Source organism: Capsicum annuum, chromosome 4, assembly GCF_002878395.1.
Source record: "Capsicum annuum cultivar UCD-10X-F1 chromosome 4, UCD10Xv1.1, whole genome shotgun sequence".
In the NCBI taxonomy this organism is placed as follows: Eukaryota; Viridiplantae; Streptophyta; class Magnoliopsida; order Solanales; family Solanaceae; genus Capsicum; species Capsicum annuum.
The window spans coordinates 205,222,081-205,242,951 of NC_061114.1; the positions used below are offsets into that span (position 1 = coordinate 205,222,081).

The 20,871-nt window shown below is 34.4% G+C and overlaps 1 protein-coding gene across 3 annotated transcripts; it reads left to right on the forward strand.

Annotated features, from left to right (window-relative positions):
• The first annotated feature begins 3,394 nt into the window (after nt 1–3,394).
• Nucleotides 3,395–9,844, forward strand: LOC107867534 (protein spinster homolog 3). Of its 3 annotated transcripts, none has more exons than XM_047410938.1 (3): nt 3,395–3,893; nt 7,780–8,531; nt 8,905–9,844. In XM_047410938.1, the coding sequence occupies exons 1-3, from the start codon at nt 3,606–3,608 to the stop codon at nt 8,915–8,917; spliced, it is 1,053 nt and encodes a 350-aa protein (XP_047266894.1). In that variant the 5' UTR covers nt 3,395–3,605; the 3' UTR covers nt 8,918–9,844. The 3 variants fall into 3 exon arrangements, with proteins under 3 accessions (XP_047266894.1, XP_016569307.2, XP_047266893.1); XM_016713821.2 differs by having other exon boundaries at nt 3,398–3,893; nt 8,891–9,844; XM_047410937.1 differs by having other exon boundaries at nt 3,754–3,893; nt 7,787–8,531; nt 8,891–9,844.
• Nucleotides 9,845–20,871: the final 11,027 nt, after the last annotated feature.

The window sequence follows — 20,871 nt, forward strand, 5'->3', positions numbered from 1 at the left end:
AATAAAAACTAAAAAAATGAAAGTAAAAACTTATTTAAAATGTGACTATTTTTGTAGTTTTTTTTTTTCCAAAATTTTAAAATAAATTTAGTAAAAATAAGATAAATTTAAAATATCTAATTTAGACCCTAAAACGAAATTGAACACTAAAATGGCAAAAACACTTAGGTTTGGTAAAAAATTAGGTGTTTACAATACATATATATTCTATATATACATATATGATCGAAAATACAAATTAACAACAAATAAAAAATAGATATACAAATACAAAATTTATCATTATCAAATACAATATTTTACACAAATCTTAAATACAAAAATACATATCTTAATTATATTATACATAATAAATACAAATCTAAAACTTATAAGTAACACTCTCTGAAAGTTTCCCAATTACATATCTATAACATAAATTAAAGTACAAATTTCATATCTTGACAGAAAGTCAAAATAATTACACAACTTATCAAGTGTATATAAAAAATACATGTATTAACAAATTGTCCTACACTACAAAATTTTACAAATGCAACAATACCTTCTCAACTTGCTCTTCTTCAGATGAAGATTCATAATCAGATGAAATCGGACTAGCATTTTTTTCGATTGAGATTTTTCATCTGGCTTCATCTTTTTCATCGATTTTTGATTTTTTATTGATTTGGGGGATAAAGATTTCCTCACTACTTTTTTTTTTCATTATTTCAACAGACTTTTGAGGATCGTATCGCTGCTTCGATCTCAACTCTTGTAAGATAACACTTCCCTTTGACTGAATATTAGAAGAAACTAAGTTAATATTTTCATCTTGGGTTAAATTAAGACTAAAAAATGATATTTCATCAAAATTCATAGATCGTATATCTCTAACTGAGCTAAAACAATTTGATTGTTTTGCCATTATAGCGGAAAACAAAAAAAATTCAACACACGATAATTAAACCTAAAAATCCTAAACCCCAAATTCAAAACGCAGAAAAAATGGAAAAATAATGACAAAAAACAAAAAAAAAAATTATATGAAAAATATAACATGCATTAACTGTAAAAATCAAATTACCTTAATAAGTGGAAAGAAGGATTATCAAGATTTGGAGAGAAAATTGCGGATTTTGAAAAAAAAATAGCGGAAGATTGATATTAGAGGGAAGTGAAAATATTTAGAGTGGCGTGAAAGTAGGGTTAAAAGATAGAAAGTGGCGTGAAAATAGTAAAGTGAAAATATTTCGGTGGAATACACGCACTAGTTAAAAGAAAAGGTAAAATATTGCTACTTTTGATAGTAATTGTAATTTTGATAAACTACTGCTACTACTTGTAATTAATGTCTTAAGGTTGCTAGTCTATGTAATTTTTTGTTATTTTAATTAAAGATTTTAAAGGCGACACTTAATCTGGAGAGAACTCAAAGGGGATCACTTGATTTGGAAAGAAATCAAAGGGGACAAAACGTTGTTGACTGAGCTATTTGCAAGTCGTCTGGCGTCCAGCGACTTGCACGGCGTGATTTCACTATGCATCATGTGTCTGGATATGAGTTTATATGTAAAATGCAACACATTAACCTACACAATTCTATTTCTACATCGTAAGGAATGTATCCTACTTCCACAATTTTTCTAAAACCATACAAACTTAAATATTGAAGGATTCGATAATGCAGCGGACACTGCTTTATAGGTTGTCAAAATTCAGCATCGATACAACATGTACTTAAAGACTTCTTGTCCCTCATTGTTTCAAATTGTTTGTGATAGATGCTTATCTTGTAATTTTAATAAATGATTCATATCTATAAATAAAAAAATCAGTTTGTTATGATCAAAAGAAAAATTAATAGAAATTATTTAAAGAATGTAATATATAATCTTATGAATTCGATGTAATATTTTTGTACTTCAGAATAAAAGATAACATAAAAAATATACATTAAAATACCTTACTACTGAGAATACGTTAAATTGTGTTTTGATAGAATATTTCTAAAAAAAAATAAAAATTGTGACAATGTTTCTGCACTTGAAAATAGAGATTGAGAATTTATATAGGCATGACATTAGTTAACTTTATGCATTTTAGGTGTTCATGTGTTGCACATATGTTGTATGGTGAAATCACGCCATGCAAGTTGTTCGATATCAGGCGATTTGCAAATCGCTCAGCCACTAGTGTTTTATCCCTTTTGATTTCCTTTCAAATCAAGTGTCCCCTTTAGTAATTATTTCTTTAAAATAATTACGATTTGCTAGGTTTAAATAAATAGTAAAATAAATATTTCTTTTATATTTGTATAGTTCAAGGCTCATATATAAATCTTTAATTTCAAAAATTCTTTATTTTCCGGGCTCATATATATTTACATTTGTATGCAAAATAAATTTTGTGGCTCATATACAAATCTCTAAATATTTTTATCTGTATACGACAAATCTGGGTTAATATTCAAATCTCTAAAGCAAATTTATACTTATATGTATAGTCTCTAATTTCTATATTTAGTTAGTAAATTGTCGTTACTTTCTGTAATCAAGCAAAATTTAGATATGAAATCTCATTTATCGTCTAATGTAGCTATTTATAAATTTTTTAATTTATATTTAATTTCTTAATATATTTTTTTATTATTATTTTTAGATAGAAATGCTTAAACATCCGTAATATAAAAGTTAGAGACAGTTCGTCTAACAGGTGGACAAACATACATAAAATTTAAAACTTTAGATAAAAATAATAATAATATATGATACGTAATCAAAGGATGATATAAAGGAAGAAAGAGAAAAATATTTGATCGTTATTTAGTTACATTATCTTTTTTCTTAGTTAATATTTTCTTAAAACATGTAAGAAAAATTTGAAAAGTAAAATGAAGGGGAGAGGGTATTGAAATACGTATGAATGGAGTATAAAATTCAACAGAATATCCCAGGTATCGTGACACATGTTCAAAATCCAAAGCACATTTGACATTAACAATATGAAACCAACCAAAAATTGGTGACCAAATTTTGTCATATACATCACCAACTTCCACAACTGACACATCCAATCCAATATCCCTTCTTCGTTGCAAGCGGCAGTTAATGACTCATCAATTTCATATAATAAATCCTTTTTTATTTGATCCCTCCTCCAAATCTAATGCATGGAAGAAATTTTGCAACTTAGTTCGTAAATAAGTTATATTAGAATTAAATATTTTAAAATTATTATTTCACCACATTCGTTCGATCTTAATTTATATAATTCACTTTATTTTTTAACCAATTCATAAAAATAACATATTTATATAGTATTTAATTTTATAAATATTTATTTTAGACCACAACTTCAAATCGTTTTTCTCTGAATCTTTATTTAAAGTCGAACTAAATCATATAGGTTCTAATAAAGAAAGTAGTATAATTCAAAATAAATCATCCTACAATTTTATACCCATGTTAAACTCATTCCAAAATAATTGTGAAATTAATCATCCCTCCTGGTCCTGCTAAAGAAACCTTTATTATAAATTTATTAGAGTGTCTGTATGATGTATACATGTCTTTCCTCCCCCTAGCCTAAATTCCATCAGTTTTTCAATTGGGTTTGTTGTAAAAATGAAGGCAGAAACAGTGACACTGGTGTTGGTGAATTTAGCAGGAATAATGGAAAGGGCAGATGAATCATTGTTACCTGGTGTTTATAAAGAAGTTGGTCAAGCACTCCATGCTGATCCAACCAGATTGGGCTCACTCACCCTTTTCCGTTCTATAGTTCAGTCCTTGTGCTACCCTCTTGCTGCTTATCTAGCTGCTCGTCATAATCGGGCACATGTAATTGCTTATGGTGCTTTTCTTTGGTCTGCTGCTACTTTCCTTGTTGCTTTCTCCTCCACCTTCTCTCAGGTCAGTTCAAGATTTCTGTTTTTTTTTTTTTTTTGTAGTGAAATTTTGGTCTCTGTTGTCAAATGTGTGCCCCAATATTTTGTGTAACGACTGATTTGGTAGCTACGCTTACCGAGGACATGACCCGAAGGTGCGTAGGATGCGAATTAGGGCAGAAAGGAGTGTCTGTGCTCTAGTAGATATGAGTACTTGTTTGGTAGGAGGGATAAGGGATAACTAATTCGGAATTAATTTTAACATGAATTTATCCCATACTCTACTTTGTAGAAATATACTGGGTTTGTTGTTGCCTTTACTTAAGATTTACTTGTTGTCTTTACTTAAGATTTAGTAATCCTATTTTATCTTTTACCCTATCTTTTTATAGTAGCTCTACCACGTACCCTACTTCTTGTAGGTTTATCCTTCAAATAATTGATGTATGGCATTATGTGATGACACAAAACGATACAATCCATCCAAACGTTGTATTAATCAAAACAATACCGTACGATGGAATGCAACACAATACAATATAATGTGATATATCATGAAACAATATGTAACAACCATCCAAATATAGTGTAGGGGTAATATCTGTGTACGCTCTTTTGCCTTATCCAAACCCCATTTTGTAGGATTACACTGCATATGTTGCTGTCGTTGTTGCAGCACCTCCGCAGCAGCCCCCAATTTGTTGTGCATTAATTTATATATGTGAACTGCATTCAATGAAAAACGAACTGATTTAAGTTAGAATTATGGATATGCGGATTTCGTTTGAACTTTATTTAGTTGAGAAGCATCTTTTTTCCAGATTAACACTGTTGGATAGTCTAATGGAAGTGATCACTGTCTCAATGTCACCCTTCCCATACTTGTTTCCTTCAGCCCCTCACTGTTGCAGCCTCTACCTGGAGCCAGGTATTGCAAGTCACTGGTAGCGAATCAACAACAACAAACCCAGTATATTCCCACCTAGCGGGGTCTGGGGAGGGTAGTGTACGCAATCCATACCACTACCTCTAAAGAAGTAGAGAGACTGTTTCCGATAGACCCCCGGCTCAAGACACAAGACAATATACAAAAATATTCAAAGGATGAAACATGATAAAACTAACATAGATACAACATCCACAAAAATAATCTACATTACCAAACAAAAGACACCAAAACCCTCCTAACTACGGACTACGATTCATCCCCCCACCTTATCCCTCTATCCTAGTATTTTTCCTCCAAACCTTCCTATCCAGGGTCATGTCCTCAGTGAGATACTACTGCTCCATGTCACGTCTAATCACTTCTCTCCAGTATTTCTTCGTTCTACCCCTACCCCTCTTGAAATCATCTAACGCTAGTCTCTCACACCTACGAACTGGGACATCCGTGCCCCTCCTCATCACATGACCAAACCATCTCAACCTCACTTCCCGCATTTTTTCCTCCACCGATACCACTCCCACCTTCTCCCGAATAATCTCATTCTAACCCTGTCAGCCCTTTTAAGACCACACATCCAACGCAACATCCTCATTTCCGCCACCTTCAACTTTTGGATATGGGAAGTCTTAACTGGCCAACACTCCGCTCCATACAACATAGCCGACTGGACTGCAACTCTATAGAATTTGCCTTTAAACTTGGGAGGCACCTTCTTATCGCATAAAATCCCCGAAACGAGCCTCCATTTCATCCAACCTGCCCCAATACGGTGCGAGACATCCTCATCAATCTCTCCATTTCCCTGGATCGTTGACCCAAGATACTTAAAACTATCCCTCTTGCAAACTGCCTGAGAGTCCAACTTCACCACCACCTCCTCCTCTTGCCTCAAGTCACTAAACTTTCACTCCAAATAACCCGTCTTGGTCCTACTCAATCTGAAACCTTTAGACTCCAGAGTTTGTCTCCAAACCTCCAGCTTATCATCAACACCTTGCCGCGACTCATCAATCAAAACTACATCATCCGCAAAAAGCATACACCAAAACACCTGGCCTTGTATACTTCGCGTCACCACATCCATCACCACGGCAAATAAGAATAGACTAAGAGCTGTTTCCTGATGCAACCCTGTCAAGACCGGAAAGTACTCAGAATCTCCTCCCACCGTCCTTACTCGAGTCTTCGCCCCCTTATACATATCCTTAATCGCTCTAATGTACGCCACAGGAACCCCCCTCGCCTCCAAGCATCTCCAAAGAACCTCCCGAGGGACTTTGTCGTACGCCTTTTTCAAGTCAATAAACACCATGTGAAGATCCCTCTTCCTCTCTCTATACTGCTCTACCAGTTTCCGCAATAGGTGAATTGCCTCAGTCGTCGAGCGACCAGGCATAAATCCAAATTGATTCTCCGAAATAGACACAATATTTCTCAACCTCCGCTCCGCCACCCTCTCCCAAATCTTCATCGTGTGACTCAACAACTTAATACCCCGGTAGTTGTTACAACTCTGAATGTCACCCTTGTTCTTATATAATGGAATCATCGTGCTCCATCTCCACGCCTCAGGCATCTTCGCGGACTTGAAAAGGTTGTTAAACAGGTTGGTCAACCACCTCACCCCAGCCACGCTAGAAAACTTCCAAAAATCCATCGGAATCTCATCGGGCCCCGTCGCCCTGCCCCTTCGCATCTTGCGAATAGCCTCGCTGAACTCCTCTACTTTAAAATGCCGACAATAGCCGAAATCGCGACACTCCCCGGTGTGCTCCAACTCTCCTAGCACAACACCTCTGTCTCCCTCGTCATTCAAGAGCTTAAGAAAATACGACTGTCATCTTTTCTTAATGAGGGCGTCCTCCACCAATACTATGCCATCTTCCCCCTTAATGCACTTCACTTGATCCAGATCCCGACCCTTCCGCTCCCTAGCCTTGGCAAGCCTAAACAACCTCTTTTCCCCGCCTTTCTCCTCTAACCCCTTATACAAACTCTCAAAAGCTGCTATTAGCATCTGTAACTGCTAACTTAGCCTCCTTCTTAGCTATCTTATACTCCTCCCTACTAACCCGCTTTTCCTCTTCATCCTTACTCTCTACCAACTTAACATAAGCTGCCTTCTTCGTCTCCGCATCTTCATTCCACCACCAATCCCCTCGATACCAGCCCGACCAGCCCCTCGAGACACCCAACACCTTTCTAGCCGACTCTTTGATGCATCCCGCAGCCCTATCCCACATACTATCCACGTCCCCGCTATCCTCCCAAACCCCCATCCCTTCCAACTTCACCCCTATCTCCAGGGCACTAATTGGAGTCAGTCCACCCCATCTAACTCTAGGACGGCCCTCCTCACCCCGTCTCTTCTTGCCCTTCTTGATACCCAAGTCCATCACTAGAAGTCTATGCTGGGTCGCAAGATTCTCACTCGGGATAACCTTACAATCCTTACACATTGCTCTATCCCCCTTCCTAAGCAGCAAAAAGTCATGGTAGCGAATCCAGTGACTTATTATTATTAAAGAAGAAATATGGAAAGCTTGTAGTGTAGTCTAATCATATCATAAAGTCTACTTATAATTCATGTCATGTGCTGTTACTGTATATCCTTGTTAGAGTTGTCTCTGTTGCAGTGACAGGACATATAACACTAATCTGTCTCAATTCAGTCACATTTGTTCTATTGCTCAAATTAGAATTATTTGAGAAGACAACAGTATATAGTACTTTTCCTGAGTTCCGTCCTAGTTTTGTATGATGATTTCCTATATTCGCTTGTTTCTAAATGTTTGGAATTAACTTTTGATCTCTATCTTAGTGCTTTTTTACTACTATCAATATACTTGCATATAAGTTGAGATAAAAGTTAAAACGTGCAGTTAAATATCATATAGTACAAAGTAGAATGTTTGGGTCGTTAACGCAGCTTCTCTAAAGTTATGCATGTTTGCTTGATAAGGTGGCAGTGTCGAGAGCTTTAAATGGGATAGGCCTTGCCATAGTTGCACCTGCTATTCAATCTCTTGTAGCTGATTCTACTGATGATGACAAACGTGGGATGGCATTTGGATGGCTACAGCTTACTAGCAATATTGGTTCGATAATTGGTGGATTGTTTTCCTTAATGATAGCGCCCATTACTTTTTTGGGAATTCCTGGCTGGAGACTTGCATTTCATCTTGTTGGGATCGTCAGCGTTATCATTGGTATTTTGGTTCGCTTATTTGCAAATGACCCTCACTTCCCAGATGGCAGTCTAAAAGCTACTAATGAAGGTCCTGATAAATCCTTTAAGTCGGAAGTGCTAGGTCTCGTTCAAGAAGCAAAATCGGTCGTAAAGATTCGGTCCTTCCAGATTATTGTAGCTCAGGGTGTTACGGGTTCTTTTCCTTGGTCAGCTTTGGCCTTTGCGCCAATGTGGTTAGAGCTTACTGGACTTTCCCATGAGAAGACTGCTGTCCTAATTGGCTTGTTTGTGGTAGGCGGTTCAGTTGGCGGACTCTTTGGAGGCAGGATGGGAGACATGCTATCCCAGCATCTACCAAATTGTGGCAGGATAATTCTGGCTCAAATAAGCTCAGCATCAGCAATCCCCCTATCAGCTATTCTTCTGCTGGCTTTGCCTGACAATCCTTCTGCGGCCTTCATGCATGGTCTGGTCCTGTTTATTACAGGCTTCTGCATATCTTGGAATGCTCCAGCTACAAACAAGTAATGATCTTCTTACAAGACTTCTATTATCCATTTCTCTGGTTTTAGCTTTTGTTAGTTAGCAACTCAAAATGTTTCGATTGGAATGGTGGAAGAAGGGATTTTGGTCAATGACGTAATTCAGATCATTATCTAATATTTAAGTAAAGCCTAAAGAAAACACATTATTATTATTATGAGTTAAATGATTGGTCCATTAAGTTGTACAGTAGTGTGTTATTATGTTGCCAAACTTAAAAGAAATATAGCCATCTCAATTTAACTTGTGAGTAGATCCATGGTGATGAAAAGGTTGAGGACTGAGTTCCTGCATTTTCAGTATTGCGTCTTCATTTTATATTATGCTGAAGTGCCAACAGTCCAATTTTTGCAGAGATTGTGCCTGAGAAGTCAAGAACCAGCATATATGCTCTGGACCGATCATTTGAATCTGTATTGTCATCTTTTGCTCCCCCTGTTGTTGGGCTACTAGCTCAGAATGTCTATGGTTACAAACCAGTTCCTGAAGGTGCTGAAAGTATTGCTACAGACAGAGAAAATGCTAAAGCTTTGGCACAAGCGCTGTTCACTTCCATAGGAACTCCAATGGCACTATGTTGTGTTATTTACTCTTTCCTCTATTGCACCTATCCAAGAGATAAGGAGCGGGCTCAAATGGAGGCACTGATAGAATCAGAGATGCAAATCATTGGCTTGGATAATTCTCCGACGACTCAACAATTTTCACAAGTCAAGTCATCTGAATTCCAAGAGCACCTTGAAGACAGAATCATTGTTGAAATGGATTATGGGGAAGATGGACTTGATTTTGACGACGATGATGAAAAGACACTCGTCAACCATCGCCCAACATTTTCTCAGCTGGATCTATAGTAGTCATAATATCAAGAAAGACTTCTATTTACCTGGATGATCAAATGACTACACATCTAACTCAAAACATATATCAGTCGATCAATAGTTTATGGAGTGATTTAGATTTTTGACCATCATAGAAAGCTATGATGAGGATCAACAGTTGTATAGCACCTTAGATTTTGTTTTTGGAAAAAGCCTCCGAAGTGCAGGGTAACCCTTCTGGTCTGATCTTCCCGTACCCCGCGTATAGTGGGAGCTTAGTGCATCGGGCTGCTCTCTTTTGTATTGTTTTGTGCATTAGTATATTTTCTTGAGAATAGAAGTCTCAAGATTAGTTTAACATAGATCACCTCTCAGATGACACACTGTACAGGGGGACTTGTATTATTTCCTCTTGTAACTCTGTAGATCAATATGTTCTTATCTAAATATTGTGTGAAATCATTGGTTGTAGATATGCATTGCATTCTTCTCTTTTCTCTTTTTCTTTTCTAGTTTCTTAAGGTGCAAAATAACTGCACATGAATCGATCACTGGGAAAATACAAGGATGTATGCATCTGAAAATAGATTTTGTTCTGTTGTGAAGGATATAAATAGCAACTACTTGATAACTATAGAATGCATGTTAAACTTCAGAAATGAGAAGAGCTTTGACATTAAAGCTTTAAGCAAATCTTTACATCTCAAAATCCAATGAAGCAGGTGAAAATCGTGGAAGTTTGAGGTTCAAATTTCCACAGGAAAAAATTATGTAGATGATCCCCTGGGAAGTCCTCGTGTTGCATCCCTCCTTTTCCAGACCCCACTTTGTGGAATACACTGCGTATGCTGTTGTTGTTGATTTCTTTCACAGGAAAAAAAAATATGAAGTAGATGATTTCTTTCACGTGTCTAGCACCTTGAACTTTTGAAATTCATTGAGAAGCTTTCTTTCTTCCCAGTGTAGGGAGCTGAGAGGTGAAAGGATGACAGAAAATTTAAGTTGAGAAACAATCAAGAGCCTAGCTATACAATCAATATTTGACTGTACTTTATTTTAGCATTGAGATAAATGTTTTGAATAAACAACCTATACTACTAACAAAAGCTTAACATGGTTTCATGATCACTTGAACTAATATAACTATGGACGAAATAAGAGGCCGAATAGATCCACAATCCCTTAAAACCTACTAGACATTTTATTTTGATATTCAAACTATGGCGTACTGCAATTGAGCATCTGATATGATAAAGTTCCCCTATCACACTTCCAATTCAAAAAATTGAAAAAACTTTTACATGTTCTCAAGTATCCACTATGTTGATAAGTTCATCATTTAAAATATGTCACCTTCTATACGCATTAGCCTCAATAAGCCGACCTCATGTATTGTTCCAATAAAAAGGGAGTGAGGGATGGAATGGGGGTACAAAAGGATTGTTGAATCTAACTGAATAAGTCTCTTTTTTGGTATCGCGCTTGGTTATCACCTTGCGTAGCTTCCCCGGTCAAATATGGTGCTGTAGCAGAAACTGTAGGCTCGTCAAACTATGCAATTGTTGGAGGATCCACCTGCAATCACATAAGACATCAAAATGTGTGACATTTGTGGAGTTTAATAACCATCTCTTTTGATTTGCACCTACAAGTTGAAGGTTGTGCATGAAAGCGACTTTCAGTCCTTATAAAAGTGCTCTTAATTCAGTACCTATGCAATGCTAAATGTATTCATCAAAGTGCGCATATAGCCAAGTTTCCATTGATAATTATGAACGTTATGAGAGAGAGGTTTGGTGGATTCATCCAAGTTTCCTTTTAAAGAATATAGTTTGGTAACAATGCTACACTTGAACCGAGCGTCCTTCAGAAATAGACTCTCTACCCTCCTCGGACTCACTTGTGAAATTTCACTGGTATGTTGTTGTTGTTAATAGTCTATCCATCATCCTATTTTTCTGAAGTATTCCACATTGACAGTCAAGTGAGCCTTTAGGATTTTTTTCCAAAAATGATAGTCGATAAACCAAACCATTAAGCGTAATTATCTATCCAATTCGCCTGATAAGCAGCCCTACCAGGTGTAGTTTCTTTTTTGCCACTAGTGACCCCCGTAAGAAAATTACATTGGTACCTTTCAACCGATCTTAAGAACATTTAAGGGAAGATAAATAAATTGCATCACATAATTTGCAAGGCTGTTAAGAGTAGATTTGATGAGAGTAACTCTTCCAGCCATGCTATCTTCCATTCCACCTAGCCAAAGTTTAAAATTATCATTTAAAATCCAAAATACTTTTAACATTATGTGATTTTGTCCACTTTGTATGAAGTTCCAACGATTTTCTTTAAAAGGTCTCAAGTCATTACTAAGAGATATTTATACTTTATATATAGTTATTTTTTCTTCTTAACTATTAATACGAGACATTATTCGTACACCCATCAGATTTATTTTAAAAATTCTGAATTGGTGACTTTTGTCCGGGGCTCAAACCCAAGCCAAAAATAGTGATTTGATTGGAGGTAGTCATCATGAGTTCACCTAACAAACAGCGTCTAATCCCCACACATGACACACCCCCTTAGCTCTAAGACAAGTAATGGCATAAAAATAGAAATTTTAGTTTTATAAGCAACCAACCTCCTATTCCTAGTTCCTCACCAACTCTCCCATTTTGGTCATTCATCAATGTCCATGGTGGGACAACTATTCCATTTAAATAACGATAACAAATCAGTAATCCCATTTGACATAATTAAAACATAGTAACTGTTTTGCATCATGATTTGCACTCGTCCTAAAACCAAATCAAATCATCATTAATCCCAAACTAATATATATTACTACTGTTTAGTATTTTCTCTTTTAACTCCTTTGAGCAAGTGACAATTTTCATTATGTCAGATTATGTGCCCATTTAATTTCTTTGTTGTACCATGCGTTGTACTGTTGACCAACGAGAGAAAAGAGTGATCCCAAATCTCTTTTTCGATAAAGTTGGTTCTTTTGATTTTCTTATTTTATTTTATTTTTCTCCATCCCGGAGCTATTATATTATAAATTTATTTAATATAATAAATAATTTATTAAAAATACAGTAAATTACTATATTTTTTAAAATTTAAAATTTTAACTTCGCCTCCTACCTAACCCACGCAATTTACCGTAATTTTCAAGAGGAGCTGCCGTAGTTGTCCACCGTTACCTTACCTACTACTTATAGCAATTTTGGATAATATTTTGTTGAAGTTGATAAGAAAAAGTACTTGAATTTGAAACTAAAAAATCATTGGAAGTTAAAATTACATTTGAGTTAAATTTCATCTGAAAAATAAGTCGAATATTTATGAGGAAAAAAATATTAATTTCACTTAAAATACTGGTCATATAAAATTTGGTTTAAAGAGTTAAATTTGTCTCTAAATTACGCGAAATGGAATAAATGTTTCCTCAATTAAAAATTAGGGTCAAATTTGCCCTCACCGTTACCGATTGAGATCAAATTTTACCATCTAATTTTGACTTTTTAATTTCTTTTATTTCTCTTTTTCTCCCTCTACCTCACTCCTGCTAATCCCAATCATCCTTTCTTTCCCGATAATTCAAATAACAAAGAAAAATATTTGTAAATAATAATGACCGAGTGGCAATACTTAAATCTAGGAATGCGAATTGATTCGTTTCCTTCATTTTTTTAAAGGGGGGCAGTTGGTTTATATGAATCTTGATCAATAGACACTTACCACGTCAAATGGAAGTGGGGTGGGGATGGATATTTAGCTTTTTAACAAAGGATTTTACTTTTTGCCTAGGTTTACTTAGTGGAAAGATAATTACTACTTTATGTTAATCAGTTTTAAGGATAAAGTTACTAATGATCAGGATTACAAACAGTATACACATAACACATTAAAGGGACATTAAATTTTAAAGCTGATTTGGAAGAATCTTGAATTTTGTTCGTTGTGTTCTTTTTCTTTTTACGTTTTTTTCTAGGTTCCAAGTGTTTGATTTTCAGTGACACGGTGGGGGAGAATTATTACCACATGCTATGTTGGATCTATTCTTTGTCATCTTTGACATTTTTATCACTTTCTTTTATTTTTAATCTAATCTATGTCCTGCAAAGTTTCTATTGCATGATATATTTATAGAATTAAATTATTTATAAAATAATCATGACTAAACATGTTTCAATAATTTCATAAAATATAATTTTGTTTGTTATATAATAAGTTGAATAACACTAATAATATGTAAAAAGAAAATTTAAAAAAAAAATTGCAGTTTTAATGGATGTAACTTATAGTTTGGATACATTTTCATAATAGTAAGATGAATGTCACACATTCACGTCCACGTTGAGGACTAAATATTTGGTACCTGAGTGATTTAATATGGAGGTCCAACATCAAAAATAGAATTGGAATGATTTCTATTCTGATATCAAATTAAGAAATGAATGTTGAACCTACAAAAATTAACTCAAAATATTAGAATTATCCAAATCATATTCAATACATCCCAACCGTTGAAGGACCGATGCAAAACTCTTCACAAAATATTTATTTTTATATTTCTCATTCAACACAAATTAAAATTAGCCTGACAGTATCAGTTGTATATTGAGTGATTATAAAAATAAGTTTTTATGATAAGGACAAGGTGTAATCAGAAGCACCTTTTAATTTTAAGTATGGTTCAAGTAAGTTTTAGGAAATTGTATTAATTTGTTATTTGGCATTATTATTACTACTACTGTTATTATTTTCTGTTGGAATCTTTTTTTTTTTTTAAAATAGCACTATCTTTTCTTCAATTGGGTTTGGTGCAATAGAAGATATAGGCACCCCTAAATATAATGAATTTGGTTAAGAATATTGCAAGAGTTGTGGGTTAAGTGAAAATATGGGTTGTAATTTATCTGTTTAATTTATCGTAATTTCTAAGAAATGGATCAACCAAAGTGTAAATTTTAGCCCCAAAAATTGGCTTTAATATATAGTTTATGGGTTTGGTGAAATAGAACATATAGGCACCCCTAAATATGGTGAATTTGGTTAAAAATATGGTAAGAGTGGTGAATTAAGTAAGAATGCGAGTTGTAATTTATCTATTTGATTTACCGTAATTTTCAAAAAATGGATCAACAAAAGTATGAATTTTGGCCAAAAAAAAAAAATGGCTTTAATATATAGTTTATGGGTTTAGTGAAATAGAACATATAGGCGCCACTAAATATGATGGATTTGGTTAAAAATACTGTAAGAGTGGTAGGTTAAGTAAAAATGTGAGTTGTAATTTATCTGTTAAGTTTACCGTAATTTTTAAGAAATGAATCAACAAAAGTGTGAATTTTAGCCAAAAAAATTGGCTTTAATATATAGTTCATGGATTTGGTGAAATAGAACGTAGGCGTCCTTAGATATGGTGGCTTTTGATTAAAAATATTGTACAAGTGATAGATTAAGCAAAATTGCGAATCATAATTTAATCTATTTAACACTGCAATTTCTAACGAAAACGAATCAACAAAAGTGTGAATTTTAGCCAAAAAAAATTGGCTTTAATCTATAGTTTCTTAGTAATATTTTAGATACATAGATATAATAAAAAACTCTTAAAGCCAAAACTTTAGCCAAAAATTTTGGTCGTGTCAATTTAGGCTTGACTTCTTACGGCATCAATTCAGAACTCAACCACTCCTTATTTTAAATGAATTTTCTTACTACTATTTTTTCTTTTTCTAATTAGGATTTTAATGAGTGTGTGACACATGTAATAATAAAATAAACTATAGCTAGGTAACATAGCAAATATTAGAGGACACATCTAGTCCCCCTCCTTTCTCCATCACATCTAGAAAAAGAAAAAGAAAATACTAGAAAGGGAAAAGAAATAGTATAGGTTTTACCCAATAATTATTCAAAATCAACTAATGCATATTATTCTTATTATAATTTATGATTTCTTAGAATTACACATTACTTCATTTGATGCAAACCACATAATACGAAGGCCTACCACTTGCCTGCTGCAAGAAACCTCCACTGGACAAGTAAGGGTTAGAGTTATATGGTTATTAATAATGTAGAGATTAATTATATAGAAATTTATTATCGTATTTGTATAAAATAATATGAATTGATATAGATATTTTAGTTATGTAATGGTTAATAAACATTGTATACTTGATATACTAAATTTTATACAATGCAATTAAAAGCTATCAAACATGAAATTTGTATGGGGAAAAAGTGGCTTAGGTTGGATTGGGTCGATTGGACCAACTTGGGCCGAAATGAGTGGATCGGGCTCACAATGTCGTTGTCTCGAGAATAATATCAGTGCGATGAGACGCCTAATCAGGCAGGGACGAAGGCATCCGAGACGATTAAGATGGTGACTGTGCACTAACCGACAAATAGAAGGGGCATAGTGTCAGAGACTCTAGAGGTTACCGAGAGTCCTCGACATGACGACGTCTGACGCATGGTAGTGGGATGGCATTCTCCAACGACACAAGGATGAGTGTCAGTCTCCTCTTGGTCATTGATGATGTGGACGCCCTATAAATAGATACTCCCTTCCCATTGTAAAGATTGAAGTTTTGCTCATTCTTATCCTATAAGCAATAAAATTTCTCTAGCTTTGTTCTTAAGCTTCCTCTGTTCTCCTTTAATTGCTTTACTGTTTTCTCGTTGTCATAGCTGAGCTCAATCACATCCCGTTTATAGTTGAAAGGACTTGGTACTCGACTATCGTTACAGATTTGTTCTTGATATTGGCCTTGTTCATTGGTCTTTTACTTACGTTATTTACTTTTCTACAAACATTTATTGCTAATCCAAAGCCTAAGCCGTAACCTATGGTCTTGACCGCAAGCAAATCTAATTTTACTAGATCGATGATAAACCATATTAGATATGCTAAATTTAATGAATAATTTTCTTCCTACCTATTAGGATAGAGAACCCGATTATGGCGGAATTTAGCCAAACCAGATTATAATGACAATAAAAAAGACAATAACTAGTTGATAATAACGATAATTAAAGAAAATAAAGAAGAAATAAATTTAACGTGATTCGATCAGTGTGACCTACGTCCACAAGTTGAGAGAAGCAATTTCACTATATCAACAAGAGTACAATAGAGATGGTACAAAAATTAGAGTAGTTACTCTAATTAACCCAAATATCCAAAGAGAACAACCTCACAAGATCACTCCAAAAGAAGGGCTCACCCAAATGTTTTTCAATACCCACTCTCTAACTAAATATCTAATAGAAAGGGAGAGAAAGAGAAGAGAATGAAAGAAAACTATTAAAAAATAATGTGTTATGAAAGAGAAAAGTTTTCTATTTATAGAGATGAGAATGGACTTGTTGATGTCATCCATAATATGTTAATGGAAGATGTAAATTTCAATATTTTTATGTGAATAAAAAAATATTCAGCTACAAAATCTTTTGACAACATATTACTTTAACGTCAATGAACAACCTTCCTTAAATCTTGAATTGACTTTTACCAAGTATGAGCCAAAGAAAACAAAAGTCACATTACACTACCTAGCAACCAAACGACCTCTTACATGCACATTAGTACTTTCTCACCCAACAACACCCCAAATGTTCGTTCATTCATCAATTTCTGTTACCTCTATGTATGGTATGGCACCTTCTTCATAACATTAATAGTACTACTAATCTCTCCCTTTTTCTTAGCATGTTTTCCTAATCAAATCAACTCTTTAATCTGATTAGATATAAACCATGGCTATTTTTTTATATTATAATAAATCTCATTGTAACCGGCAAATAGGATGAATAATATTTCTCCATGGTTTAACAATTGTTTGTCACTAATAAGTATTCTCCTTTTTAGTAAACCTGAATTATGAATCCCTAAGGATCCCTCTAAATAAGCACAAGTTTTTTTATCAAATATCTCCTTAATTTATTGTGAAGAACACATTATCATGAAACTTATTAGGAAAATATTTGTTATTTGTATTCATGTCTTTTTGATAATAGCCTCAAAATTTAGTTACTCCTGTTCTTTTTTATAATAGCCTCAAAATTTAGTTACTCCTATAATTTAAGTGATGTTGGCAAGAAGAAGACCCATGCTTCACTCTCCATTAGCAGTAGAAAGAAAGAAAGAAAATGGTAAAGCAAGAGAGGATTTTGAAGACAAATTAGGCTTTCAGACATAAAAGGGAAAAGTAGTTTGAAACTTCACATGTTTCCCTCATTGTGCCACGTGGAACAAATCTAACATACAAGAAGAAGTTTGATAGATGAATTATTCACCATTGGATGAAAATGCTTTGGGCATAATATACATACTATAGACACGTGAGTAGCACATAGAGGAGAATATAGTTTGTTATTAGTTTGTTATGAAGTTAGAATACATTGTATAGGATTGGGACAAGTGTACAACTGAGCATTTTTTTTTCTTTTGTATTTTTCTTTGTACAAACACTTGTATAAACGGATACACATGATCAATAAAAAGATTATCAGAAAAATTTCCACAATTTACAATTAAAGTGTTTCAAATCACTAAAAATTGCTGAAGAAGTAAGTAGCAAAAACTCTGCAAGCAGCCGTGTTCATCCTCCTACATCATCTTCCTGCAACAAGTATGGATTTCAATCTTCCTTACTATCTTCATCCATCTGATTCTCCTGGGATGAATCTGATCAGCTCGGTGTTTGATGGAAGGGGATTACCAGGATAGAGAAGATCCATCCTGATAGCACTTTCAGCCAAGAGGAAGCTTGGTTTCATCAATGGCAATTGTCAAATGCCAGATCTAACTTTACCAAATTTCTCTCAATAGAGTTATTGCAATGATATGATGATTTTTTGGTTTAAATGCATTATCCAAGGACATTGCAGATAGTATTATCTATTCCACTACTACTAAGGAGCTGTGGGACAGTCTTAAGCAAAGATTTGGCAAATCGAATGGAGCCAAACTCTTTCATCTTCAAAAGAAATTGAGCACGTTAGTTCAAGAAAATTCTGATGTGTCAGGATATTTCACAAAGATGAAAAAAATCTGGGATGAACTAGATTCTTTGAATGCAGACATAGTGTGTTCCTGTGTGTGCACATGTGAAGGAAAAACAAAATTATCCAAATCCATCCAAGATCAAAGACTGATTCAATTTTTAATGAGACTAATGACATATATGCACAAGCAAGGGGTAACATATTGATGATGAAACCTTTGCCAGTATTAGATGCTGCATATTTATTATTGTTACAGGATGAAAATCAAAGAAAGATCTATGTTAATGCACAGATTTTTTCTAAATCATCATCTTTCATGGTGAAAAATCAAGGAAAACAAAATGTCAGAGAAGGAAATCAGTTTTCCAGAAATGAAAATGTAAATCAATTGCAGAGAAATACAGGTGGATATTAGAAGTCTACTGTATACCCCCAAAGACCTGGTAACTCTCAACATAATCCCAAATGAAGAAGGGCTAAATACAACCCTAATGTGACTTGCACATATTGTTTTAAGCAGGGACATTTGATGGACGATTGTTTTAGGCTAATAGGTTTTTCTGATGACTTTGTGTTCACAAAAGGAAAAAATGTTGTTGTTAAAGGAAATGCAATATTTACAGGGAAAGATAGTCATGAGATTGGTGAAAATTACATAAAAGAAGGGAGAAGCAGTACTTGTCAGTTCTCTAAGGATAGAGGTAATGGGTCATTCCAACATTTCAACAAAGAGCAAAGGGCAAAAATTGCTTAAATAATAAAGGAGATGCAGATTTCACAATCAATTCCTAGTGCAAAAATCAGTGCAAATGTAGTAGCTGGTATAATTCTTAAATATTCGGGGACATGTTTTTCAGTTTTTAACTCTATAACTTGGATCATTGACTCGGGAGCATCAGAACACGTGTGTTTTGATGTTTTTTTTTCTTCTATGACCCCTCTCCATATTTTTTTAAACATTAGTTTACCTAATTCTTTCAAGGTAATTGTCACTCATATAGGAAGTGTTTCTATTCTTTCCAATTTCACTCTTAGTAATGTTCTGTATGTTCCAATGTTCAAGCATAATCTACTCTCCATGCCTAAGTGCTCAAATAAAATGGAATATGTTATTTACCTCTAGTAAATGCCTCTTGCAGGATCTTTTCATGAAGAGGGTGGTAGCTTTGGGTGATCTTAGAGAGGGACTCTATCTTTTGCAGCCTATCATTCCTAAGTCTAGTTTAAGAATTAGAAATCAGTCTGTTTATTTTCAAAAAAGAAGCAATTTCATTTCTGTTTCAATTTCTTTTCCTGTTACTGTAAATGTTATTTCAGATGTAAGCCTTTGGCATATTAGGCTTGGGCATTTGCCTTTATCAGCAATGAAACATTTTAGTTTTATCAAACAGTCTTTTAATTCTGATTTCATACGTCGAGTTTGTCCTCTAGCTAAACAAATTAGATCTTCCTTTCCTATCAGTGTCATTAGAACTAAAGAGATTTTTAATCTTATTCATGTGAATACATGGGGATCTTATAAGAATGCTACCTACAATGGATATAAATATTTCCTTACTATTGTAGATGACTACAGTAGAGGAACTTGGACATATTCGTTAAGTGCTAAGAGTAATGCTTTCCCAACTTTGAAATCTTTTTTTGTCTATGATTGAAAGACAGTTTAGCAAGAAAGTTAAATGCATAAGGTCAGACAATGCTTTAGAGCTTGGAAAGGAAACTAATGAAGCTGCTTATTTGAAAGAATATGGTATTTTGCACCAACAGAGTTGTGTGGCCACCCCACAACAAAATAGGGTGGTAGAGAGGAAGCATAAACATCTTTTAGAAATTGCTAGAGGATTATTTTTCCAATCAAAGGTCCTTATATCATATTGGGGGTGAGTGTGTGCTTACAGCAACATACTTGATTAACGTCCTACCTTCTAAAGTTTTGAAAGAAAAAACTCCCTATGAAATACTCTCCAAACAGTCACCTTCTTATTCATCCTTAAAAACCTTTGGTTGCTTTTGTTTTTGTTCAAATAGTCACTTTCTTATTCATCCTTAAAAACCTTTGGTTGCTTTTGTTTTTGTTCAACTCTATATCAAGGAAGAGGGAAATTTGATCCTAGAGCTACAAAATGTGTTTTTCTAGGATACCCCCTAGTCCAAAAAAGATATAAGGTTCTAGATTTTAAAATCAGAAGAGTTTTTGTTTCTAGGGATGTCATGTTCTATGAGAATCACTTTCCTTTTACTGATAATTCTGTTTCACCCTCTTCTATTTTTTCATCCCCTACTCCTTGTTTTGATACGCTTTCAGATTCACCACAAATCACCTCCAGTTCACAAATCACAGAACCTGATTTCCCTCCTTCTCAAGACACAGTTATGACTACACCTACATCAGAACCTACTTTTTCTTCCACCCCTACACAAGAACCTACTCCTATTTAGGCCATTCCTCCTAGAAGATCAGCAAGGT

Excerpts from the sequence above, each read along its gene's own strand:
- LOC107867534 (XM_016713821.2), top strand. The coding sequence starts at position 3,606 with ATGAAGGCAGAAACAGTGACACTGGTGTTGGTGAATTTAGCAGGAATA. Across the intron at positions 3,894-7,779 it reads TCTCCTCCACCTTCTCTCAG|GTGGCAGTGTCGAGAGCTTT; the intron begins GTCAGTTCAAGA and ends TTGCTTGATAAG. Across the intron at positions 8,532-8,890 it reads AATGCTCCAGCTACAAACAA|TCCAATTTTTGCAGAGATTG; the intron begins GTAATGATCTTC and ends AAGTGCCAACAG.